Raw genomic sequence first — 16,881 nt, 5'->3', positions numbered from 1 at the left:
TACACCAACACCACCATTACTTGTTGAAGGCTCAACATCATCTGCTTTTGAAACATCTCAAAATCCTCGCCAGATTGATCGCAAGGTTCAAAGCCTACAGAGAAGTCTTCAAAAGAAAAGAACACTTTCTAGCAGTCCAGTCTCTCATATTCAACATCTTGAGAAGGCTGCACAGGTGGCAATGAATATGAATCTATTTCTTCATCAAGAAATCAAGGTTCTACGAGCTGAAGGTGAACGTAAAATAAAGAAGAAGGCAAGGAAACGTGCTTCTCTAGGGAATGATTTATTTATCTCTGTACAAGAAGGCCGTGAGCATATACAGCAGCTTGATACACAGCTTAATGAGCAGGTTGATGAGCTTACACCTATGCCTCGTCAACGCGCTTCACCACGCTGTAGTGGCTGTGGGACTGTTGGGCATACAATAAGAAGCTGCCCTAATAAATAGCTAGATATTTTGTCTGTTATATATTTTAATTCAATGGTGTTAGTGGTTGCAAAGCTTCAAATTCGTGGTGGTTGCGGAGGAAGTGGACGGGACGGCCGTGTGGACGGCTCGGCCGTGGATTACGTTAGAGATCTCCAAAATTCCTGACCTAATCATCCCGATTCCCGTGAATACGTATATATATATCTCTCTGCATGTTTTTTTCCAGATGGGTGCTACTTTCAACCCACTGGTATTTTCATGGCATCCATGACACTTGCAACCAAATCCTTTTCTAACCTAGCTCCCGCACTTCGCAAATCTCCTTCTCACTCATTTACTCGAACAATGACGACCGCGGTTTTCAAATATATTGACCCTGCCTCTTACGATCCCAATGCCACCGAACCTTTCAAGAAGCCTTGGAATAAGGTCGATGGACCGGGTTCCTCCTATAGCCTTTTGGACAAGACTCGATCGGTTGAGAATCTCCGTGGCCAGGAGGCTAAATTTTCAACTGATAATAGCGGATTCGCTGTCTATAAAAGTCCCACGAAAGAGAACCATTTTACCGATACGTCTCGGGTGACGACAGACTACTACACTGAAGTCGAGGAACTTCTCCGAGAAAAGTTGCCGGGCGTCAAGAAAGTAGTCATATTCGATCACACGATTAGGCGGAGAGAAAAGACATCTCCACGCGCTCCTGTCCAACTGGTTCATGTTGACCAAACGCCGTATGCTGCCGAACTCCGAGTGCGTCGCCATCTACCACCGAACGAGGTAGAGGACTTGTTAAAGGGACGGTATCAAATCATCAATGTCTGGCGCCCTATTCAGAATCCCGCGTCAGACTTTCCCTTAGCTGTTATTGATTGGCGAACAACCGCCCCTTCCGACTTTGTCAAAGTCGATCTTCTCTATCCGAAGGACGCCAAAACAGGAGAAGACAGGGCCCAAGCGCCTGGCTCTGAACACCTGACTGACGGTTACGAGGCTAGAGGGGAGCAGTATGCTATTGCTCCAAATGAGAAACACCGCATCTACTACCAAAAAGACATGACGCCGGACGAGGCCATGCTCATCAAATGTTTTGACTCACGAAGCGATTCCATGACTGGGATAACGGGCATCGCCCATGGGGCAGGTCATACAGCCTTTTGTGATCCCCAGACACCCAAAGATGCGCCAACAAGGCAAAGCATCGAGGTCAGATGCCTGGTTTTTTATGAGTCGTAAAACCGATTATCTTGAGAAGTCTAATGGCCTCGCGTGTAATGATTGCATTACTTTCGGAAAGAGTTCGAAGCTGGAACGACAGCCACTTTCTTAACGGAGTGTAGGAACTGGTGGTGCTTGAGCTTGCAAGAGTAGGATTAAGAAAAGAGGTCTGCAAGTCTAGCCATAGCTTTATATGAAGCACACTGAAATAATATTTTATGTAACCCTGTTCTGCCAACAGTGTCTATGGGCGCACAGTCGGAATTGTAATAGAAGGATCACCATAGAGGCTAGAGCATGGGGAATCTGTACGACAGTGTAGTGGGTATAGGTGTGAAGAACACAGAGGCTATTGAGATCAAAGACATACGTTCCCTAGAGCTGGAGCTGCGTGGCGATGCACTGCTAATGGCCGACGGCGACCAGTTTACAAGGCTAGAGGGTCACAGCAGACTCCAGGACAGCAACATCCTTGAGCTTGGAATTGTGTCTGAACATCTGTTGGTGGGAGAGCCGTGCCAGCCGGGCATGATTGTCTGGCAAGCCAGTCATCCCCTCAGCATTCTTTTTTCGTACGTTTGGACTGTACATAAAACGACTCCGTGACGCGAGAAGGGACTGTTTTACTGCAGCCTTATCTCGACTACCTCATATACTGGTTGCCTCATTCATATTCCTTGACACCACATAACAAATGGCCAGATTATAATCTTGAATTATCCTTCCAGCCGGGCATGTCCGCAAGGTCCTTCGCTGGGCTACCATGCGTAGACTTGAGGGCATCACCGCCGGGTCTCCATCTCCACGCATCGGCCAGGTCGTCTGCCAAAGATCCCTCTATAAGCTCAACGACATGCTTACCAATGTTCGGTAGAAGTTTGAAGCTGTGGCTATAATATACAATTAGCATAAATTCTGTCAAGAATCCCGTCACATACTATCACTTACCCACTATCTCCTGTGGCAAGGATGAAGTTCTTCCACCGTGGGTGCTCGCAGACCAAAAGATTGGCATCGGCAGTGTCTGTACACCAGCACATGGCTCGGTTGAAAAGTTCCTTATCCTTGAGCTGTGGCATGAACCTGCTGACTGCTTTTCGAATGCTTGCTTCGGACGCATCTGGATAGGTATCTGTGGGATGCTTGGCGTGTGATCGAGGAACGGAGATGAGCTTGGGAGAGGCGGAGCCGAATGGTTGATGCTCTTTGAAGCGAGAAAATCCCGGGAATTCATCACAGACCTTAATGACCCCGTGCCTGTTGGTGGACCGCTTAGCGTGTTCTGTCCGCCTTGGGTAGGAAGCTATCACATACTCGTCCGGCTCGAAAAAAAAAGCCATATTCACCGTCGTATACTACAGGCACATTCTTGTATGAGGCTGCCTCTTCAGGCGTGAGTTGAATATGCGCGAAGACCCAGGCCTTGATTGTTGTTGAGTCAGTTGCCGACTTACGACTGGGACGCGCAAGCAATGGTGCCCTGTACTTACTTTAGAAACGCATTGGTCTTCCAGGTCGACTAGTGTCGGGCTCCAAGCGCCAGCAGCCAGAACAATCTTATCAGCATAATATTTTGTCCCGTCCACGGTCTCGATGCCGCTGCACATCGTCCCATTCGCGTGGAAGAGAGGTTGTTTGAACGTTCCGGCGCTACCAAGTCGCATTAGCTTCAGTGCACACCTCCAATTGTCAAGGCTGCGAAACCACGGCACATACTCGCCAAACCCAAAGTTGACTCCTTGATCCTGGAGAAATTGGCCTACTGCATTAATGGCTTTGGCTGCAGCGAGCCAACCTCCATCTCCGCAGAACAAGCCTTTCCATCCCTGTTGCTCGATCTCTTGTCAGCCATACTTCCCTTGGTGTTTTGGTAAGTACTGCTTGCCTTGGTTTGTTCCCGCGTAAATGGTGGCACTCGCACTCGCGCTAGGACCTTCTTCTCATTGTCCAGCCAGGTTTTCGTCTTCTCTAGTCCAACATTTGCGTCGATAAGAGACTGGTATTTCCGGCGAAGGTTTGCAATGCCCTTTTCCGAGGATGAACAGTCAATCTGCAGTAGGCCAACATGTAAGTTACTAATACCTCAACATCGGAAGCAGCTCACTGCGCTGACCATGCCAACATTATGGAAGAAAGGCTTGAACAGTTGGTCATTCTTCCACATATCTAGAGCTTCTAGCGAAAGCTGCAGATCAGGCTTATTTCGCAATCGGATGCTCATGATCTTGTTGATATCATAACCAGCGGACTGTGCGGAGGGAATTGGATAGACATCGAGAACGGTAATGTATGAGGGTGTATATCCAGAGCGGATTAGATGGAGTGCGGTCGAAGAACCCATAGTGCCGGCCCCGCCGACGACAATCATTCTTGTGTCTGCACGCGAGGTCGCCATATTTTAGCAATCGATTGGAGTTTTCATTGCTTCTTTCTTAGTTCCTAGGGCTCTGGCCATTATATTCCTTTAACATAAATACCTGTACAGGCTATTAGCTTCGCACCACTGTGGGCCCAGAAGATGTGATCTTTGGCCCTCGTCGCTCACCCACACATAGTTCGAATTCGCCGTCTATATAATACAACATGGTCTAGAATGGCTGTATGAAAGGGTTATCTGCAACTAGGAGTTAGTGTCTCTTCGGCATGTTTGCCCCGAAAAGTCCTTCCATGCGACCAACTCCGAGGGAGCGGTAGAAGGTACACGCGGGAAAAGGTACGAGCCCAGTGGGGCAGTAATAAGTGATCTTGTACGCGGAGTATATCACTCAGAATCAGACCAGGCTCCCCATAATAATACTCGGTGTCTACTGAATACAGAAGAGTCTATCTCCACCAATACTTATACTGGGTAGGTAGATGTCCGCTCGGCCTATCATCGGGGAAACTGGAAATAAACCTCCCATGTAGCCAAGGTACGAGAGGGTTCTTTAGTTCACGGATAGAAATAGTAAGTAAAACGGGACCGTCGTATAGCCTATTTAAGCTCCTGAAGCACTTCCAAGGATTTGTCCTTCACAGCTATGTCTATATAAGACAAATACTGTCACCAAAACGGCTGTGCTTGAGCCTGCTGTGCAGCCAGATATCCAATACCATCCTGATTATGAGAAATACCAGGCACATGTGCAATACTACCAGGCAATTGAAAGTCTAACGAAGAGCTTACCAACTGGCTTCCCAGACCAATTACGCTCGCCTTTGGAGAAGAAAACTGAAGCTCGTGGTCGATTATCTATACACATATTTGATAGTCACATATAAGAAAAGCACACAACTAATTTCAAGCACATCGCAAGCAGAGGTATCCCTGATAGCTCCAATAAGGCGCCTACAACCGATTGTACCGACACGTCACACAAGCCCTAAACCCACATCTTTCACACTCGTAGATGAACCACCGCAGCCGATGATCGCACTCTTCGCAATTATAAGCCCCCTTACGGCGTCTCCAGACATCGTGGTCGCATCCATGGATCTCCTGCTGATCACCAGCCTCGACAAGTCGCCGTTCATCCCACAGCTCACAGGTACAGGTCTTCCAGATAGCACCACAAACGTAGCAAAATTCGCGGTGACAACGGCAGCTGCCAGCGTTGGTTAGCATATGTTATCTCTCATCAAAGCAGCAATCAAAGGAAGACGTACGTAATATGGTTGCACCCAGTCCTCAACTCAACCATGTTTTTGCATCTAGAGCACCGTCTCCAACCGCTTTTCTTTGCAAGCTGCAGCATCCCTTCATTCTCATCCGGACAAGCGTTCTCGGGATAGTGGCTCTTCTTGCACCGCATGCATGTCCAGAGATTACATCTCGCGCAGTACCTACCGTTTACCCTCGGATTGGGAAACGGGTGCAGATAGCGCGAGCAGATTGGTGAGGAGCAATACGTGCGGTTTCCATCATTGTATTCGACTGTCTTGTTTTCGAATTCACGTCTGATGTCAGGGCTTAGGAAGTGTTGGACAAGTGGCAGAGGAATGGCAGTTCTACAGCAGCGCGGTGGAAACAGAGTCTCGTCGCGGAGAGAGTCTTCGAAGAGCTTGATGGTACAATCGCGGCAGTAGATGTGGGAGCAAGGAGCGGTGGTTACGTCTGTTTGGAGGAGAGTTTCGGTGCAAGCGACGCACGTAGCCTGGGGCTGTTGGGTGGGTGGTTGAGGGCGTACTATCCAGCGGTCATGTAAGTCAGCACAACTGACGACAAGAACTTGGATGAAGAAAGAGAAAGCTTTACCACGTGGCTGATCTGGCTGTCCTCCCTGCGCTTGTTCAGGCTGTTGATGTACCTCCTCCTGAGCAAATCGAATTGCAAGGAGTCTATCAGTCGCAGCACGGCTCTCTTCGTCACTGAAAGCCCCCAAGTTTTGTCTGTCTTGCTGGATAACACGAGCAAGGCTCATTGCTACTCTGTAGTCCACTGACTGGGATGCATACCGGTCGCCTTCTTCCTGCCAGGCGCGGACAACGGGATCCAGGTCATCTTGGGCGTTGGGGTTTGTTTGGGAGAATTCTTACGCGTCAGCTCGAAGGAGGTCAAGTATAGTCGTTAGACTCTGGTCATCCATCCTTGCTGAAAACTCAAAACGAAAGAGAGAAGACAAACGGTGATGGACGGATGGTGGTCGGGATAGAAAAGAGATGGGGTGGTGGAAGGTGCAAACAGTACCAACTATCGAGTAGCATTCACTACGACTGGTGAAGCATCTATCTTGACTTGTAACATGTCCTAGTAAGAAGTTAATATCAAGATTATTCCCTTGTTGAAGCAACGCGCATTACATTCTCTTTCTGATGGTGTCTTATGTTTTATCTCAGGAATAGAGTGGGACTGGTAATCAGTGAATCCCCAGCAGGATTGTGCTAGGAGTGATTCTGGGCAGTATGTATTTGATTCAATTACTGGTACATGAGTGACGAACGCTACGGCGCGAGTAATTGGACCGAACGGAACGCCATTAACCAGCAACTGGATTCATAGTTCATACCTCTCTTTGACTACGCTGCCGTTGGAGGTGTCAAAGCTAGATGCAGACAGCAATCGGTCGTAGCTCGTTCGCAGCACCAAGACCAACTCTTCGGAGCCGATGTCATCTAGAATCCGGTCAATAACAATGAAGTTTGTTTGGCCAATCAGTCGAGCATTAATTGAACGCTGCAATGTATTAGATAACTAGCTAAAGAGTGCTGCGGCGTATCAATAACCGACCTCGTGCTGCCAAGCATCGTTGAAAGTCGGGAAGACGGTGGTCAGTTTCGCTGTTCTAGTTTGAAAGGGCTATATGATATTAGATTCGCGTACCTGCGCGGAAGGGCATCTCAAGGAACATACATTCTCGACCCAAATGCGGCCGGGCCCATGTTCGCTTTTCCACATGGGGAGTTTGTCATCAAATACTTCAGAGTAAATGTCGTCTTCAGGTGAGGGCCCCGATTTCTTGACGCCCCCGTACCAAACAGTCAATTTCCCGGCCTCTACTTTGAGGTTACCAGACCGATATGCTGCCATTACTCCCTGCAGATTTCTGGTCTCCTTATGGGGCTGCCAGTCGCGATATATGAACTTGAGCGCCTGGAGCCTCCACTTGACCATCGGATCGAGATTTTGCGGTTCACCCATGTCCAGCCTGTCAACCATTTAGTTCTGTGTTCCGACGTCATGTGTATGGAGGTTAAGTCCATACTGTGTATAGTTCGGGCGATATATTGCCTTCTCAATCGCGGCAAATTCATACTTTTCTACCATTTCCCATTTCCTCGAGGGATTCTCCTTTCTTTGCTGGTGTCTCCGCAGGTTTCTCCGCCGCTGCCTTCGGGGCTGGGTCCGGCATGATCGACTTCGCGGCGTTCAGTTTAGCTATAAGTTGACATGTGCATGGATATGAGTTCATCATCATGATGCGGATAAGATCTTATCTCTTATCTCTTATCTCTTATCTCCATCTCTCGGCATGCCGAACACCCCCCCTCGGAATCAGCATTTCCCGATACAATACCGTATTTTTCTATTTTTCTACTTTCGTTTCCCGAACTTTCCGATTATCAATTTCGATTTCCGATGTGTCAGGGGTCCGCCTTTTTTTTTTTTTTTTTTTTTTTTCTTTCTTTTGCGCTTGACGTATTTTCGTCGTGCGTTCTATTGTGTTCCATTTGTTCTCTGCAAATAAAGTGGTTGTATATTGATTCAGATATTGACAGGGATTGTCGAACCATTGTCGAACCTCTGCGAACCCTTACTATCGAGGTACTAATCTGCAGCTGCATGAACCCTATCCGATTGAATGCTAATCGATCTCCAAGATCTGATTCTATACCGCCCCTATAATAGACAACGACGAACAAAATGTCCTGGCTCACCAGAACGACATCCTCCCTCCCCAAACGACCCTCATCCATCCTCCGACCTCTCACCATCACCAGACAAACCCTCCCTCAATTACACCACCAACAACGAACCTACAAAATAACAACCCCCCGCCCCGTCCACCCATCTTCCTCCCCCTCCGCCCAACAATCAACAACCGTCCTTCACGATGACCACCTCACAAACCCTAACTTCCCTGCCCCGACAAGCACAAAAAATGAGCAAACTCACATCGACGCCCTAATCTCAACCCTCCCCCTCGTGCAATCCTTGCGCCACAACCCATCCTACAAAGAATCCCGCCCCCACCACTCCATGGACCCATCGCTGCGATCGATGCATTTCGTCGCGGGTTCGCTGGCGGGGAAGAACAAGGTTACTGTTGCGCCGTTTATGTGGATGTCCAATCCCTCCTCTCCCCCCTCCACCTCGTCTACTGTATCTTCGCCATCGGCGAAAACCAATACCAAAACAAACGGGAAGGGAACGGCCGGCAGCCATCTGTACTCAATCTTCCACATCGGCGGGCACCTCTGCGGACACCCGGGGTACGTGCACGGCGGGTTATTATCGGTGATGTTCGACGAGGCCTTCGCGCGGTGCGTATCAACATCGTTCAACAGTGGGCTTGGTATGACGGCGAATTTGAATGTGGATTTCCGGAAGCCGGCGCTGCCGGGTAGGTTGTATGTGCTTGAGGCGGGGACTGTGAGGGTTGAGGGGAGGAAGGCTTGGGTTGAGGGGAAGTTGGTTTGTTTGCCGGATGTTGGGAACGGGGAGGAGGGGGAGGGGGTTATGGTTGCGGAGGCGAGGGCTTTGTTTGTTGAGCCGAAGTTTGCGGAGGTTTGTTCTCTAAATTTCCCCTGGTGGTGAGAAAATGGCTAACTCGTACAGTCTATGATTCCGTTGTATAAAGGTTGATCCATTGATCCCGGATCGAGTTGGATAAAGTTCTTCATTTTGCGTTTTGCATAATACCCATAGACAGAATAGAATAGAATAGACTAGATCATGTACCATTCCTATCTAATTGTTATCTCACAAATGCACGCCTTGACTCCCTACCAGGCCCGATCAACCTGATAACAATCTTGCAACAATAACCGAAAAGTAACTGATGGAGAAGACCGTCCATGCCCTTCATTAGCCAGAGTAAGAACATGCCGACACCTTTTCTTTCCACGCCAAGATGAAAACGACGAAAATACAATTATGTAATAAAGTATGAAACATAAGAATGCATCAAACCAAGCGAAAGTCGATAGACCAAAATCAAGAAAGATGGAATGCGCCTTGTCCTTCCTTGATCGCGACGGAAAGTCGCTCCCGGAGGACATCCAGACTGCTGTAATCGGGCAGCTTGAGATAGTTGACACAGGTCATAACACTGGGAAGATAGTCGTCGGGCGTGTACGGATGTTCGCTGGGACGGCAGACAACCGTGAAAATCGGTGTCAAACTCTTGAAGCCTATAGACGAAGATGATTAGCCAAATTCAATATAATGTGCATGGAAATACGTACCGCCAATAGGAAGCTTTGGACTTCCAGTGACAAACTGCAAAAAGTCCCGGCGTTGCTGCATGTCGAACTCGCTCATCGTTTGAAGCAGGTTCCGTACACTCCGGCTGTCCATGTTGAAGCCATGATCCGCCTTAATAGAGTCCATGAGAGTCTCAATAGACCAGTCCTCCTTCGACTGACCGAACAGAATCACCAACTCGCTCGGGGTAAAGGTCTTCAGCGACGAGTAGGCGAATACTTGCGAGAATCCTGCCCGGAAGGCTTCCACTTGGCGACAGACACCGGAGCCCAGCGTCATGTCGACAACCCGATCCACATAGAGATCAACATTTTCAATCGTCACCGAAGTGTTGGAACCGTCCTTGATCAAGTCGATGGATGGGTAACCGGGCAGGGTGAAATCCAAGCCTAGGTCATCCACCTTGACACTATCAACCTCGACCTGCTGTAGCGCTTGAGCCTTGTCTGAGGCCGACAGGCCCTTATCCTCAACAGCCTTCTTGGCGCTTGCAAAGCGTTTCAAAAGCATCAGAGAGTTGGCAAGATCGTGATCAACAGCCTTCACTGTACCAAGCGATGGCGTCACCGACGATGAGCTGTCCGCAATTCGGAAGAACGCCGGGTTGAAGAAGACATCGATAATCCGAGAGTCAAGCATCGAGCGGGCAACGAATTTACCGAGTATCTTGAACAGCTGTAGCTGTTTCTTGCCGGACTCTTGAGATGACTGCGCATCGCTCATAGGCGCAGGGAACAAACCACGCTTACCAAAGGCATATTCATCGCCGTGGTTGCAATCATTCTCCCGCCACATCTTGAGCTTCTTCTTGGAAAATTCCTTCGAAATCGTCGAGTAGAACTCCAACGTAGGACCCAATCCGGTGCCCACTTCCTCGAAGTACTCAATCTCGAGAATACTAGACGAGGAGCCGTACAGCTCCATGACCTTCATAGCAGACTCAAGAATCCGAGATCGCGAGATCCGCACCTTCTGTCGCTGAAGTCGGCCCAAGAATGGCCGGTCGTCTGGCCGGTCATGACGATTGTCATCCCCATGCGAGCTTTGCCACCTCAACATCGCGCGCGAGTACCCAAACGCTGTTGATTGAAGGAAGAGGTGCCGTGTCTCAAACGGGAACAAGAACGGGAATAGACGAGCTAGATCTTCGCTCCAGCTGGGAAGGCAGCTGCTCGCCACGATCAAAGGTTCCTCGAGTTGCCGGTTCAGCTTGGCCGTGAGCTTTGTGTTGATGAACTGTGCCAATGGCTCCGGTTTGATTGCCATAATGTCCTTGATCTCAGCCAGAATATCATCCAGCGTGGCGTTCATTTCATGCAAGGACCCGAGTAGTCGGAGAATCGAGGCTGTCGTGGGATTCTTGTTGAGCGACCGGGGCATTTCGCTGTCTGCCACGATAGATTCAATCAAGCCCGAAGCAGCGGTTGTCGGCTCCGGAGGTGGTGGTCCGGGCACCCTCTTGAACTTGATCGTGTGAATAGCTGACCAAACGTTCCTTGAGCTAACATCCACGTTTTCACGGTCGTGGTGGACAGCGCGGTAGATGGTCGTCTCGTTTGAGAGCGGCTTTCCGTCAATACTGAACTCGATGTGCCAGTCCTGGGACGGGGAAGCAATTGCAGCGGCGTAAGACGATGGACGACCAGCCGTGGCTAACGATTGGCTACCAGACGACGTCTGCGCAGGACGAGATGACGATGACTTGGACACAGGCGTGGATTGAGATGGAGTCGACACACGAGTTCCATCCTCTTTCCGAGCCGTAACCTTGCCTGTGGATGCCACCTCCATGTTGACAGCGGATGGATCATGGCCATGATTTTCAGGCTCATCATCATCATCCATATCATCGACAATGGCACTCAGTGCATCAGCACCGTCGCCATCCTCGTCCTCATCTTCTTCCCTGTCACTAACTTGTCTCGCATCGGCACACTCAAGGGGCTCGTCGTGTTGTGCTTCTTCTTCTTCCTCGCCCTGGGCTTGCTGGTGTCGCCCGGAACGTCTGGGCTTTGCACGTTGAGGTTCCTCAGTAGACGGATCATTACCACTGGGCTCATTAGGCCGCGATGACGAATGAGCCACCGCGGATGAGGAACGAGAATCATTGCCACTTCCGCTTGACCTATCACTGTTCCCAGTGAGCTGCTCCCGAAGCCGTGCAGCATTAGCAAGCTGGGACAAAAGTGTGTCGCGGCTGTTAGAGGCACGCGGTCGATCTGCCAGGCTAATTCTCGGGTGAAGGAAATCATCGAGAGATTTGAAGGTAGCGATGGCGTGAATGGACACCATAATGTTCTTGTAGGTGCGGGGGATGTCAGAATCCTCATCAGCGACGAGCTTGAGCCTAATCTGCTTTCCGAGCATGTGGATGGCGTTGCTTCGCGAATTCTCAAGCGAGTTTTGGTTGACCGTCATGACCTCAAAATGCTCAGTCCGGCTGAGCAAGTCTTGTAACTTATTGATCAGCACACTAAACGGCGTCGTAGCAGTGCTTTGGCTTTGCGCCTTTTCTGAAATGGCCGTTCCCATGAACGCCTGCAGGAAAGCGGTACGAGCTTCGCGCGTGGACGAAGATTGGAAATCGCCAAAGACGTCTAGAAGGACATTAATGACGCCCGAATTGAGTAATTCCGAGCTAGTGATACTTTCCAGGGCATCTCCGTCGAAATAAGATGCAAGCTTCTTGAAGAGTGGGAGACCGTTGCGGTCCCCAGCAGTGTCCTTGTAGCAGGACTTGATGTCTGCAGCGAGGGCCTGTAACTGATCGAGGATCTCTAGAGCCTTGTTCCGCATGTCTTTGCCTTCACTGGCTTCATACATTTCGACAAAGGCCCGGGCATCACGGATGACGAGATCTTGCAGCATAGTATCGATTTTCGCAGAAAACCTAGTGTCGAAGGCCAGGCTGTCTGACACGGAGATGTCACCGTCGTCTGGGTAACCATCCTGATCGTCATCCTCGTCATCATTGTCGTTGTCATCATCAGCGTCCTCGTCTTCATCGCCCTCTTGGCCCTCGATATCAGACGTGGGGTTATCGACCGCGGTTTCATCTCCGCTTGTCGACCGAGCATCATCCACCGTGCTCGTAGACGGCGATCCCTGCACATGCTTATTTTGCTCGGTTGAGAGGGACTGCTCGGATAACTTGACAATTTCCGAAATAACACCCTCGCGGTGGAACTGATATTGATAGACATGCTCCAATCGCTGGAACAGGAGTTCCGCACACCGCAGTGCTAGCGACATCAAGGACGGGTGATCCTTCTGTGACAGAATCGCTCCGAGGAATGATGCATAGGGAACGGTGCATAGGGCCTCCTCGATCAACGCAACGTCCAAGTTGTGGAGCATTTTGAGCTGTGCAACGAGAACCTTCTGCCGGACGCCCAGGTTGACCGTGCTCGAAAATGCGTCAGTCAATGTGGGAAGCAAAATCATAGCAAAACGCTTGAGTTGGGCTTTGCATTCCATCAACAGGGACCGCCGCTTCTTGGCCGATTCCTTCGTCTTGGGTGAGTGGGAGCCGAGAGTCATGTTGGTTTCAAAATATGTGCTCAACACGCCATCTTCCTCGCTTGTTTGGCTGGTCGGTACTCCGGGCAGAAGCTCGCAGATGACATTGAGGGTCTCAAAAACTTGTTCCCGAGGACGATGGATCAATGCCTGCATGACAAGAACCCCGTCCATCTTCACAGACGACTTGTCTAACTGTGGGGGTGAAACGCCAGTCAAGATCTGATACAGCGTGTCGACCACGTCCATCCGGAGGAGCTCCGCAGACAAACGAGGGCTGGCCTTGCAGGTGATGGCGAGAACCCGGAGGAACTGTGTATGGATGTGCGGTCCAATTAAATTGGTGGTTCCGGGCAACAAAAGACGGAGTACAGCTTTGAGCATGGCGGGCTCGATGAGTTCTTCTAACTTTCCCGGCTTATGCTTGAAGCTCTCCACGATTCGAGACACACAGAGACATCCTTGTTCAACCACCTTGGGATCGTTGCTTGAAAGAACATTGAGAAGCGTTGGCATCACATCACGAACGACGGGGAATGAATCTGTAGGAAGATTTCGGCAACAGTTGGCGGCGGTGGTCACAGCTGTACGTTGTGTGCTAGTTGGGAAGAAGTCGAGGTAGGTCAAGCAAGCCGTCAAACCACCTTCCCGTACGATGGAGCCGGGAAAGTCAACTGAGATCTTGGAGAGAGTCTGGACAAAGTCAGCTTCTGCAGGTCTTTTAATCGCCACGCGGGAGGGATTAAAACTTACACTAAGAGCTTGCTCAGCTAAATCGATGAATTGAATATCCAATAATTTCTGACACAAGATGGGCACAGCACCACCATATACCACATTGGCGACTGAGCCCTGCAGGGCTTCCATCAAATTCGCCAGACAGCGGCAGGCAAGCAGCATGATCTCCGGGTTCTCCTCGCCAAAGTCACTAGGTTGCATCAGTGCAACGAGTTCCTTGACGTAGGGATCGGGAGCAAAGGCCCCGGCCAGATTGTCCTCGTTGGAGACAAGGAGGAGGTCAGATAGCTCCTGCAGGGCAATCAATTGGATGGAGGGGTCTTCTTTCATTCGTAAGTTGCAGAGAATTTCTCGCAGCCGCGAGGTCATCCCCGACATCATACCACTGAGCGCACGGAGCGTACTTTGAAGTCCCAAAGGGCCGCGAGAACCGAAAATGGCGCTGCCGAATGGGTCTCCGTCATCGTCATCGAAAGCAGAAGGATTCGTGCCATCGTTGCTGTCGCTGGGCGGCGAAGACTCGTGGTCATCCATGTCCTCATCCTCTTCGTCCTCTTCTTCCTGCTCTGGACTCTCTATTTCCTCTTCGGCGTCTTTCATAATCGTATCCTGATTGGTTCTACCCGAACGCTTCTTGTGTCGACGTGGAGGTGGAGACTGTGTCGTTGCAAGTCGACCTACTTGATCTGAGATGTTAATATCGGGCGAACCCATCATCCACGAGCCAAAGGTCCCTTGCATACCTTGCGAGACCTTGGCATGCTTGCTAGACTTTCGTCGGTTGGTTGGAGGGGACGGGATCTTCGGAGTTTCCTCCGTAGGTCGTGAGGACGGACTGTTTGATTGTATCAGCTAACATGATGCTAAGGACAAGGATCTGAAACCCAACGCTTACCCTGGTTGTGACATTGCCGGCCGATTCCTATTACCACGACGCGTGACAGCGGGAGCGGGAGCGGGAGCTGTCTGGGGAGAAACACCGAGCCGCTGTCGCTTTTGTCTCCTGGGCGGCGAAGAAGATTTCGGTTGTGTTGGAATATCCAGAGACTGATCAAGGCGAGTATGGGCCTTACGCTTGCGGGAACGAGGCTGGCCCGAACCAGCGGCGAGGTTCGAGGGCGACGGACCGTGACTAGTGGACTGGGGAGACTCTGCGGCAACTCTCGCTGCTGAGCGAGTGACTCTGGAGGACATGAGAAACTGATACTTATTATTGCTCCAGGCAGGAAGCGGGAGATGGCAGGGATGATGAGGAAGGGTATGGTAAGGTACAGAGGGTCAATGGCTGATAGAATGCACAGCGATGTGGTCCATTCGCAAGTGAACTGAAGAGGGGAAGAGGGAAGTCTAGCGAAGATGATGGGAACCCAACTGCGATCGTTCCGTGAGTACCTTGCCGCCCGGAGTTCTTCGTAATCGTGCGAATACTTTCACCAAAGAGCGTAAAAACCCGGCTGTCTATTGCACCTTTGACGATGGGGGCTCGAGTCAAGCAAGGTCCCGACAAGAACGATAGAGCGGGAGGAAGCGGAATGAAGCAAAGGCGGGGGGGGGGGGGGTGAATGATAAGCCAAAGACGAATGGATCAGTACCTCGAGGTAGAAGAGGCTCTAGACGTAGAAGCAGCAGCAGCAGCAGCAGCAGTGGTTGTAGCGGTGCGAGTATTATCCGGCTTGCTGGACGCAGTGGCGGCGGTTCCAGCGGCGGCGGCGGCGGAAGAGGGAACGGAGCGAGAGTCCTCACGAGGGTCCTGGCGGCGTAAGGTGGCCCTTTGTCTGGCCATAAGTCGAAGCTAGACGGAGAAGGGAAAGTATGAGATCGCGGTCACCGGTTAAGCGCCATCCGTAATCTGAGGAGATGTTGGGAATGTTGGAGGTTGGAGGTTGGAGGGAGTGGCCAAGCGGGTTCGCTTCCGGTGGGCGATAAGAGAGAGCGAGAGACGAAAGAATAATAGATATAGAGAAAGCTTAGAATGCAAAGTGTACGATGATAAAGCAAAGACAGATAGAAATCAAATGAAGATGAAATATAATAGGAGATTGAGATGGAAAAGGAAGAAGAAGAGGGGAGGAGGGATGGAGCTGAGGAAGAGGAAGAGGAAGAAGAGAAGATCCGCCGTCGGTTGGGTTGACGTGGTGGAGGGACCAGCGTCAGACACCAGTACGGTACAATAATATATGCAGAGATTATATGAAGATAATTCAAGTACTAGTACTAGTACTTGTAGTAAATCAATAATACAACATATGGTTATGTTAAGAATGAGTTCCAAGTGAGATGAAGATCACTGTCTCGTGGATACCCCGGAATACTACTACCCCAGTCACCACTGTCACTATGCCACCACTACGCATCGCAATGGTTTGGTGGTTATGGATAACTATAGGAAACACAATACGATACTGAAAGAAATAAATAATATAATTACCGGATCCTTGCCGGTGGTGGTTTTGACTTGAAATACAGTGTGCTCCGAATACGGAGCGACATTTGAATAGCTTCACTTTTTTCCTAATCGGGACATGAAGCGGATATGGATCACCGGTTTCTTACTGTCAATTCAGTCTATTCAACATTTTGTCTACGACTACATAAACTGCTCTACTCCATACCTTTTTTTTTTTTTTTTTTTTTTCTGCACTTTTATACGATTTTCTAATTTTACAGCAGTGCTCAATCACGTCAACCCGACCGTAGGATACACCATGCTCTCTATATATCCCTCAGAATCAACATTACTCTGTACTCCGAGTAACTTGCTAACATCCGTTTACTATGTAGATTTATAAGGAGAGCTACGTACTGTACTCCGTATTTCGTACGCTCCGATCTGACTTCCGGCTAATGACCCCTCATCACCGAGGTCCAGCATTATTAATAGACAAGAGCCCTGTTCCTTGCATTTTTCGTCTTTTTTTTTTTTTTTTTTTTTTTTTTTTTTTTTTTTTTTTTTTGCGTGCTTGGGAATAGAGCTTGACTGAGTAATAATAAACTACTTTAACTGCTAAAAAGAAATCCGCCTCCGCGCTTTTTTCATATCCGCCGCCCGCCTTCGGCTTTTGTCTGTTTT

The 16,881-nt window shown here is 49.8% G+C and overlaps 6 protein-coding genes across 6 annotated transcripts; 2 read left to right on the top strand and 4 right to left on the bottom strand.

Annotated features, from left to right (window-relative positions):
• Positions 1 to 670: 670 nt before the first annotated feature.
• ASPGLDRAFT_45175 (uncharacterized protein) lies at positions 671 to 2,006 on the top strand. The gene has a single exon (XM_022546179.1). The coding sequence runs from the start codon at positions 779 to 781 to the stop codon at positions 1,667 to 1,669; it is 891 nt and encodes a 296-aa protein (XP_022402835.1). The 5' UTR covers positions 671 to 778; the 3' UTR covers positions 1,670 to 2,006.
• A 348-nt stretch (positions 2,007 to 2,354) lies between these two features.
• On the bottom strand, positions 2,355 to 4,046 carry ASPGLDRAFT_65294 (NAD(P)/FAD-dependent oxidoreductase; the record flags this gene model as incomplete). The annotated part of the gene is made up of 8 exons (XM_022548882.1): positions 2,355 to 2,541; positions 2,600 to 2,908; positions 2,966 to 2,973; positions 3,008 to 3,073; positions 3,142 to 3,301; positions 3,368 to 3,477; positions 3,537 to 3,701; positions 3,765 to 4,046. The coding sequence occupies 8 exons, from the start codon at positions 4,044 to 4,046 to the stop codon at positions 2,355 to 2,357; spliced, it is 1,287 nt and encodes a 428-aa protein (XP_022402834.1).
• Positions 4,047 to 4,979: 933 nt separating this feature from the next.
• Positions 4,980 to 6,129, bottom strand: ASPGLDRAFT_122770 (Rcat domain-containing protein; the record flags this gene model as incomplete). The annotated part of the gene is made up of 2 exons (XM_022540355.1): positions 4,980 to 5,235; positions 5,297 to 6,129. Coding segments are annotated over 2 exons (1,089 nt in total), but the record flags the coding sequence as incomplete, so codon positions are not given.
• Positions 6,130 to 6,623: 494 nt separating this feature from the next.
• ASPGLDRAFT_56668 (uncharacterized protein) lies at positions 6,624 to 7,492 on the bottom strand (the record flags this gene model as incomplete). Its single annotated transcript, XM_022548207.1, has 4 exons — positions 7,333 to 7,492; positions 6,981 to 7,275; positions 6,858 to 6,926; positions 6,624 to 6,803 (listed from the first exon to the last, which is right to left on the bottom strand). The coding sequence occupies exons 1-4, from the start codon at positions 7,392 to 7,394 to the stop codon at positions 6,624 to 6,626; spliced, it is 606 nt and encodes a 201-aa protein (XP_022402832.1). The 5' UTR covers positions 7,395 to 7,492.
• Positions 7,493 to 7,763: 271 nt separating this feature from the next.
• Positions 7,764 to 9,224, top strand: ASPGLDRAFT_1324908 (PaaI family thioesterase). The gene is made up of 3 exons (XM_022541122.1): positions 7,764 to 7,892; positions 7,949 to 8,855; positions 8,907 to 9,224. The coding sequence occupies exons 2-3, from the start codon at positions 7,992 to 7,994 to the stop codon at positions 8,931 to 8,933; spliced, it is 891 nt and encodes a 296-aa protein (XP_022402831.1). The 5' UTR covers positions 7,764 to 7,892; positions 7,949 to 7,991; the 3' UTR covers positions 8,934 to 9,224.
• A 60-nt stretch (positions 9,225 to 9,284) lies between these two features.
• Positions 9,285 to 15,005, bottom strand: ASPGLDRAFT_122473 (HECT-type E3 ubiquitin transferase UFD4; the record flags this gene model as incomplete). The annotated part of the gene is made up of 5 exons (XM_022540326.1): positions 9,285 to 9,481; positions 9,536 to 13,766; positions 13,827 to 14,488; positions 14,555 to 14,646; positions 14,707 to 15,005. 5 exons carry the CDS (start codon positions 15,003 to 15,005, stop codon positions 9,285 to 9,287), a joined length of 5,481 nt encoding a protein of 1,826 aa, XP_022402830.1.
• Positions 15,006 to 16,881: the final 1,876 nt, after the last annotated feature.

The sequence above is a fragment of the Aspergillus glaucus genome, assembly GCF_001890805.1.
Source record: "Aspergillus glaucus CBS 516.65 unplaced genomic scaffold ASPGLscaffold_6, whole genome shotgun sequence".
In the NCBI taxonomy this organism is placed as follows: Eukaryota; Fungi; Ascomycota; class Eurotiomycetes; order Eurotiales; family Aspergillaceae; genus Aspergillus; species Aspergillus glaucus.
The sequence above is the reverse complement of the archived record's forward strand: the minus strand, read 5'-3'. Positions and strand labels throughout refer to the sequence as shown.